Below are 9,209 nucleotides of genomic sequence, written 5' to 3' on the forward strand. Positions count from 1 at the left end.
GCCGACTACCGGTGGACAATTTGACCTTACAGTCGATCGTACTGATACCGTTGAGAATCTTAAGAAGATCATCTCGAAGAGGTTGAAGGTCGCAAAGGAACGTATTTGTTTACTACATCGTGAAAGGTTGGTATATCGAAATAGTAAATATATATATATATATATATATATATATGCACAAATAAATTCATAATATATATATGTATATATACATATATATATTTATATGCATATATATACACATATTATTATTGTTTTAATTATTTGTCGTTAACTATTTGTCGTTAATTATTTGTCGTTTTTTAATTTCTTGTAATGAGATAAAGAAGATGGAAGCATTTGAATCATGTGTTTTTAAATTATCAATAATTAAAAGATCTATATAAATTTTTCACAAATTAATTTTCAAAAAATATATAGACGTACTTACATAATATTCCTTGTTAAAAAGAAGAGTGTGTGGAAAAAAAATGGTAAATGAGTGTATGTGCATGTACAATATTGGTGCGTTGTATATGGTGTAGCTGAAAAGATGCGAGAGGAAGAACGAAAACAGCATCGACACGATGAAAAAGAGAGTGGGCATGATATTCGTAGGCGTCGTGGGGGCCGCTGCACGAACAGATCCTCTGTGCAAGCACGCGAGAGAAACATGGAGAGGAAGGCTGGCATACCATAAACTCGAAGTAGAAGGTGGAGGTGGTGTAGGTAGAATATCTCGAGAATCGCGTCTTGTAAAGTGGAACAGTGACAGTCTTCTGCAAAGAGAGATAGAAGAAAAAAAAAGAACTATTGGATGGAAACGACAAGGTTGATTATTCCCATACTCAAGATCATTGGAATTTTTTTTTTTTTATTATTCTTTATTGGTTTATGTATATCTATCTTGTTGTATATCTTTATTTTAATAATCAACATTCAATTCTTTTACTAGCTATAATTTTTAAAATAGTGACATGAAAGGACAATGATAATAATATTTTGCTATTTTGCTATACTTTACTAATTTGTTATAAATAGTTCTTAAAATTTTTATTTTAATTTTACAAATGTAGATTTAAAAATTTTCAGATTATTATTTTAATATAATTATAATTAACGCTTTTAATGAAAGTCATATCTTGTATTCTAAAATTATATCAAAGAGAAACAAATATCCATTATTATTTATTTGTTCATTTTATCTGTCAGTCCACTTTTGGTAATATTCACGGTTCTTTGTTATTATATATTTAATGCATTTTATGTTTGAATCTCCCCTGTGTAAACATGACACGTGCATATATGGGAATTTGTTCATTATTTTGTTTCTATTTTATATTATTACTCCTCAAGTGCATACGTATCGTATTAATTGCAGAATATATTAACGATTATAATTTATATATATTACTATTGTTTTATGTTATATGTTTTTTATCAGTTTTAATATTTTTATTATTAGTTATTAATAATTTTATTATTTTTATTATTTAATATTTTTTGGTTTTTTTGACATTTTATATTATATGAATTATATTGTTTCTAATTTACTTTATAATCTATATTAAAGATAATATTCCTTTCAAAATTAAAAAATATTGTCATTCATGTATAAATTAATTTTGATTAATTATTTATAAATTGATTTTTGAAATTAAAAAGAATGTATTTTCTAATCAATTGCAAGTTAAATCTACATAAAAAAATAACTGTAACTTTTTTGTTATTTATTCTTATATATATAAGGAATATTTTCATCCAATTAATTTTATCATTAAAGATCATTCATTTTTCATTATCAAAATCTTTTTTCATTATAGCAAAATAAAAAAGTAAAATAAAATATGTTTACAATTCTATAATTAAAAAGGATTATAAAGTATAATTATATGAATCAAAGATTATATACGGTTCCCTTCTATGACCTTAAAGTCATCAAGAAAAAAACATTATTTATCATATTACCGATAAGAATGTTTCCGTATTATCTTTATATATTTATATTTGCTCAGATATAGTTTATTTTTAGGTATTCTTGGCATGTTTTTTTTTTCTCATTATAATATCGGTCTGAGCCAAAAATATATAATTTGATTTTTTTAAAATTATACTACATGTACGTGTTGCATTATCCATCATTGTAATTGTTTTATTCGCAATTGTATGCGAAATAGAATCGTATAATTTTTTATCTAAATAAATAGTTTCTATATTTTATTTATTCATTCAATAATCAAAAAATCTTATAGATATATTTATTATCATTCTAGACATATAGTATTTAATTTTAATTATTTAATTATTTTTTAATTTAAAAATTTATTTTATACATATCTAATTTTCATGAAACCATATATTAAAATTTTTAATTGGTTGATTCGGGAATAAGAATAATATTTTTTGAATAATGGTTTTGTAATAACCAGAAAGATTTAATTGTACCAGAATATTTGCAAAAACCGTTAAATTTATTAGAATCTATGTGAGTGACACTAGGATCGCAAAAATTTGCCGCGATTTCATATTTGATGCTCAATTAATAAAAGTCTCTATTGAATCAATTTATCAACTAGAAATTCAATTCTATATAAAAATATTAATCTATGAAAACAATGTTAATTAAAGTCTATCTTAAATTTCGTTTTCATAATAATGATAATTTACATAATAATTTTTTTAATAAAGATATTTTACAAATTTATGGAATATATATTTGTGCACAATTGAAATTAATTATATAAATGTTAATGAAAAAATGTTGGATATTTTCATGATAATTTCAAACACTTTTTATATTATTTTTATATATGTATAATTTATATATATATATATATGTGTATTATATTATATATATATTTTTTCAATACATTTTCAATAATTTAATACTTCATAATGATAATAAAAAATTTTTCTTGGAAACATTTTATAATTTATGCTGTTTTTTTAACAAAAGTGTGGCTAATAAATTTCAGATGGACGTTACTCTATATTGTATAATCTGATATACATATAATAATGATGTAACTGAATTTTCTATATTGACTAATTTTCTATATGATTAAATTCTAATAAATTTCTTAGTTCTGCCTTTTATTATTAATAAACGAATATATTTAAATAATATATTTATAAATTAAGTTAAATAAATTAAAAAATGAAAATGAGAAATCATTAATACTTACATCAAGTTTATTAAACATATTCTAATGAATACACAAGGAAAACAGAAATATGAAATAATATGAAAAAAATATTGATTTTGATATTTGATTGAATTTAAAATAATTTTTAAATTCAATATCAATATATTTTTTGTTCTATTTTCTTCTAATAATATACATATCTTCTAAATATAAAATATATAAATAATATGTTTATATAATTTCTATTTAATTAAAAAAATAACTTTAAAAATTATGAATTACAAATATTTGTATTATATTATCAGATATATAAATATACTACGAAAAGATTGTATAATGACTGTGACATTATATATATGTATGAATTTGCGGTTTCAATATTTAATTTATAATGTATGATTTATCATATCATCTAATTTCGTGAATTATATTATTTTATTACTATAACATGATAATATAATTAGTGTTAATATCACTTAAATTTTGAAAATAGTAATATTATAATTTATATAACTATATATAACTATTAGAGTTTTTAAGAATTGTCATAAATTATCTTTAATTATTCATGAATTTTATATATAATATTAAAAATAGATAAAATATTTCTACATTGATAATTAATATCTTATAATTTATAAATTATAAAATATAATTTGAATGGCTAGATTTAAAATTAGGTTAAAAGAGATTTTATAAAATTGTGATAAGAGATAACATATCGATTATATTAGAATTATTCACAATAATTAAAAAATATATCGTAGAATAACATACTTAATTTAAAATTCCATAATTTTTACGATAATTTTATCAATATTGAACAATAATTTTAAATTTGTATTTTAGACAATTGCGCGAGGGAACACTTGAGGAAAATCGTTTGCAAGATGGCAGTCGACTCACATTGCTTCCGAGTGTAGAAACCGGCCTATTAGTAAGTTAAATGCATGTTCTGATAATAAAAAATTTAAAAAATTTTTTTGCCTAAATCCACAGAAAAGTTTTCATAAAAGAAAGAGAATGTAAAGATATGATTTAAATAAACGCAGTTAACTTCGTTCGTCGTATCATTGGGTCACTTGGTTTCTCGGTCAATGTATCGTCAGCGCTTTATATTCCAGTACTATTGCGTCATATTTTTCTTTGCTGATCTCGTACTATCCTTTACATGCATTACGACATCTTAAAGGTATTTCATTACACATAAAGTTTCTTTAATCCTTCTGATAGAGTGTATATTTTGATTCATATTAAGAATATATTGCATATATAAAATTTGTATTTTGAATGGCTCTTACAAAATTTTTTCTGTATTAGGAAGGATTTCAATTCTTAGAAAAGTTTAAATTATATATAAAGTAAGTTATCAAGATTTCTATCGAAATGCAGTTTATCATCTATATCATATCTATATATATATATGTACTAAAATAGATAAATGGAATTCTATGTCACATTTGAAAAGTTAATTTAATTAATTTTAAATTCTTTATCCATTTAAAAATCTTAAATAATTTTTTATTTATTTTATAGTTTCATCTTTCTGTATTTAATATTCTATCAATTCAAATGAAAAATAAGGCTCTTTAATGATTTTTTAATTGATATTTTCATTTCCAGAACAAAATCAAAAGAATCTAGCTAACAATCTCTGCTAGGTTATTCCATTTGAATCGATAAAAGAGAAGCTAGACTATGCATATATCGACTGCACGTGCATACACAAAGAAATAATCTCTAGGTACTGGCAACAGCGCCGACACTACAGGTCCTTATCGCGACCGAGACTCGTTCGCATGGCTGTCAAGGGGACCGCCCGCTCGAGTCTCGGTCACCCGCTCAATTTTAAAGTGTGCCCATGTGTAGCATGTGTAAATGTGTGTAGCTATGCCGTGTGGATCAGGATAACTGCTAACGCTACATTGCCTATACATATTTGCTATTCTTTCGTGGGTAGTTACGATAAAGCAGGGCGAGACTAATGTCGATTGTGTTCATAGTTGGCCAGCCTGATTGATTTTCTCCTGATTAAAAATATTTTTTTAGATCGATATATACTTTTTATCTAATTTTTATCTATAGTTTTACTTTTATAATAAAAATAAGATTCTTTATTTTTTTTTTATATTAATTCTTTTTAATAATATAGAAGAATATACTTTTATATGTTGTAAAAACATTTACAAGTTCATTCATAAGCAAATGCTAACGGTTCTTGACTTTCACTTGAAAAAAAAAAGTACTAAATATCGAGGTTCTCGACATTTTCTTTGAAATTAAAAATTTTATGTCTTATATTCAAATAATTTATATTCATGTTTTGAAAAACAATAATCTGAAAATGCGTATGAATATCGGCTTGAAAAATAAATTTTCTGGTTTGAAAAATAAAAGATGAAATTGATCATAGATGTATAAATATTAAAATGTAAAATATTATTCTGTAACATATGAAAACTTTATTAAACATTAAAGGTTAAAGATTTAACAATTCTGATAATGTTTGCTTAATTGAAAGAAAAGTTTTATTGATTGATTATGAAAATTCTGTGAAACAGTAGAATTTTTTTAATGTTTTCGCAATTTTCAGAATCGCAATTTATTTTCAGAAAAATGTATGTAGAAATAACATTTATATAAACATAAATAACATAAATAACATAAATAATACTTAAATAACAGGCTTGAATTTGAAATATTACTTTTATAGTGATTTAATTAATCGTTGCTAAAAATTTTGTTAATAAATAAGAATCGAAATAATTAATCATATTATCAAAAAAACAAATAATATTCTGGTAATTTAACAGATTAACGAAAATAATATTATATTTGTTTTTTATAATAATCAAAGAATTATGATATTACTGTTTATTTTTTATTCATAGATAATTTAACTTATATTTTCAATAAATTTAATAAATAACAAAAGATATTTTTAATGACTTTAGAAAATGATCTTAGAGATTAGAAAATGAACTCTGTTTCATTAAATTCTAACTATTATGCAAAAATTTTGAATACATTGTTTTGAAAAAATAGAAAATGAGATTTTGATTATGTATCTCTAAATACATTATATTAAAAAACGAATTCTTATAATTAAGATATAAATAATTATATTTCAATTCTATAATATAATAAAATTATTAAGTTCTGAAATATTTAGTTTATATATATATATATATTATAAATTGTTCAATAATATATTATTTTTAATATTATTTTATATTTCTAACAAAAATCTATTTGCATGTACATTCAATTGGAAATGTCCAATATGAAATATATATTAATGCAAATTATTCATGTTTTCTTTAATATTTTTGCTATTATTTTCAGTTGACATTATAAATTGTAAACATTCCTCATGTAATTATGCTCTTATTATTATCTGAAATTCTTTTTTTAAAACATACTTTATTTTTCTATATTACTTAGCGTGCCCTACCGAGACAGCATGGTGGGGAAGATCTATGGATGGGGAAAAACTCGAATACGACTTATAATGTTTTTGGCTTGATAGCAGGTTACGTCTTAAGCGCGGCGCCACTAGCTTCCTTGTGTTGCAATATTCATGATACTATAGCAAAGATTCTTTGATTTATATTAATTGTCACGAAATATATAGGAATCTCTAGATTAATAAATTACGAATTCTTTACAGTTAAAATATAAGATTCAATAATTATTATTTTATTAAAAAAAGTTTTAAAGAAGTTTTAAAGAAGTTAAAGAAAAAATAAAAATGAATATTTTTATAGAAATATTAATTGAATATATTTATGATTATTAATGAGTGAATTACAGAATTATACTATTAGCCTATTATTTAATTATTTTCCAACTAATGGAAATTTGGATAAAAAAAGAAGTATGTGATTGAAATGGTGTTGAAGGTCCATTCATAGAAACTGAGATTCTCTGTAAACGGAGCACAAGCAAATTCAATTACCAAATATACGATGATTGTCAGTGAAAGGAAGTCCGTTAGGTGTATCGAGGGATGCCTATCTGTGTCGTCTAGGGTCTGAGCCGCGGTTCGCGAGGTTTCCCCTCTTCTGCAGGTCTTCTCGCGTTTCCATCTCTTGTCGTCGTCTTATCGATTCAATTTCATCTTTTACTTGAATAAATATACCGATTCTATGAAAAAAAAAATTATCGAATTATTATTCAGAATCATTAAACATATTAGGATTTAATTTAAATATATCAGATTCTTTTCGATTTTCCAAAAAATAAGTTTATGTAAGAATATATGATGAGAGATATATGAAAGAATGACTTTAAAAAAATCAATGTTTTTAAAGAAAAGTGATATATGTATATATTAGTATAGTAAATGTATGTATTAATATAGTATATATTAGAATTTTGATCTTCCATATAATGGAGTTTTCTTAATTCTTAAATTTAAAGTTGATTGATTACATAAATGGAAGAATACAAAAAATGATTTCAGATTCAGATGCAGGATCAAAAACTTAATAGAGTTTGTTATCCATACGGTTTCCTCTTTAGCTTCCTCTTTGAGATTGTTGTCTCTTATTCTGTAAAAGTATTTTAAACGTCATTTAGCAGTAAAGATTTGGTCGAATTATTTTTATGAATAGTTTTGCATAATCATTTCTTTTTTATTACGAAAAATAATTTGAATATATTATAATAATAAAAATATGTAATGCACAAAATGAAAAAGTTAAAAAAGATTAGGCTTTGATTAATATAAATATTTTCAGGCACAACGACCGGAACAAAGTGTGATGCAAGCATTAGAAAGTTTAAATGATTCTCAAGTGAACGATTTCCTTTCTGGCAAAGCCCCTTTGAATCTTACCATGCGATTGGGGGATCACATGATGTTGATACAGTTACAATTATCCACTGTAACTCCGGCCTCACCAACAGCCAATCAAACAACTAATAATACAACCGGATTAACTATCGGTGGAAACAGTTCCAATGGATCTAACTTATCAACCAACCATGTTTCAACTTCTTTGCAAAGTAGACGATCTACTGTCCTGGCTGCACGTTCTAATAATTCTGCGAAATTACAAAGTGGTACTGCGGCTGCGAGGACATCTTCTTTGATAAGCAGTTTGGCTTCAGCATTACATGCAGCAGCTAGTTGTAGTACCAGTCTCTCAACAGCTACTACTACAACTAGTCCAGTTTGTTCGAGTCGTGCTACAACTGTTTCTTCCATTTCCTCGTCGTCCTCGTACTCGCCAATTAGTCCTTCACATTCATCTCTTTGCGCTAACCAACTACCATCCGCTCGAAATAGTAGCAGCCATGGCTCAATATCGTCTAATGGAAATTCTAATGCCTGTCAATCTTGCCTTCTATATCACCATCACCATCATCATCATCATAGTCATCATCACCATCATCACCATCATCATCACCATCATCACTCAAGAAATAAACCTATCAGTTTATCCAATAGCAACCAATCTCTTTCATCCTCTATGGACCATTTGCAACAATCTACCTCTACAGGACACGGATGTATAGAACCAGTATCCTATGACATAACTCCGCCGAGAAAAAAACTCTGTCCTGCTCATCATCATGGTCAACAATCTAATGATACAGACTCCTCCAGAAGTAATATAATGGATAGCGATATCAATCCCCAGAGTCCTACTTCTTCATTAACTGAACAAAATTCAAAGGCTGCAACTTTAGACACCAGGGCGCTAGCTGAAGCTTCTCGTAACTTGACGCAGAAACTGAAGCAACTCTCTTCTGAGGTACTCACCTCACGGGTCGACCTCGCAGAGGTATACATTGTTACCGATGCCAGTTCCCCCTGTGTACTATTTCATATATACCTTAGAATGTGTATTTATTAAGATCCTAAGAGACAAAAATTGTGAAATATTTTTATGATTTTCATAATAGCATTATATTTTAATGATTCATATTATAAAAAAAATTTATTAAAGAATCTCTTAGGTTCTTAAATATATTTTTATTTTGTCCTCTTTCTTTGATTTTTGATTGTATGATTTTTTTTATAATTAAATGCATGCAATGTAAAATAAAAAAATGTAAAATCAATATACATTAGTA

General features: G+C 25.1%; 2 protein-coding genes across 2 annotated transcripts in view; both read left to right on the forward strand.

Moving 5' to 3' along the window:
* The window catches only part of LOC116184945 (putative protein TPRXL), a 6,048-nt gene extending 1,262 nt beyond the window's left edge, over positions 1-4,786 (forward strand). The window contains exons 2-3 of the mRNA XM_031508206.1: positions 4,250-4,317; positions 4,749-4,786. Of these exons, the coding sequence (XP_031364066.1) occupies positions 4,250-4,317; positions 4,749-4,786 (106 nt within the window). The remainder of the gene's footprint in view (positions 1-4,249; positions 4,318-4,748) is intronic.
* Positions 1-9,209, forward strand: part of LOC102674151 (midnolin homolog) — an 11,939-nt gene continuing 2,730 nt past the window's right edge. The window contains exons 1-3 of the mRNA XM_006607459.2: positions 1-126; positions 3,975-4,062; positions 7,868-8,917. Of these exons, the coding sequence (XP_006607522.1) occupies positions 7,892-8,917 (1,026 nt within the window). The 5' untranslated portion in view covers positions 1-126; positions 3,975-4,062; positions 7,868-7,891. The remainder of the gene's footprint in view (positions 127-3,974; positions 4,063-7,867; positions 8,918-9,209) is intronic.

Source organism: Apis dorsata, unplaced genomic scaffold, assembly GCF_000469605.1.
Source record: "Apis dorsata unplaced genomic scaffold, Apis dorsata 1.3 scaffold_5, whole genome shotgun sequence".
NCBI classification, from domain to species: domain Eukaryota; kingdom Metazoa; phylum Arthropoda; class Insecta; order Hymenoptera; family Apidae; genus Apis; species Apis dorsata.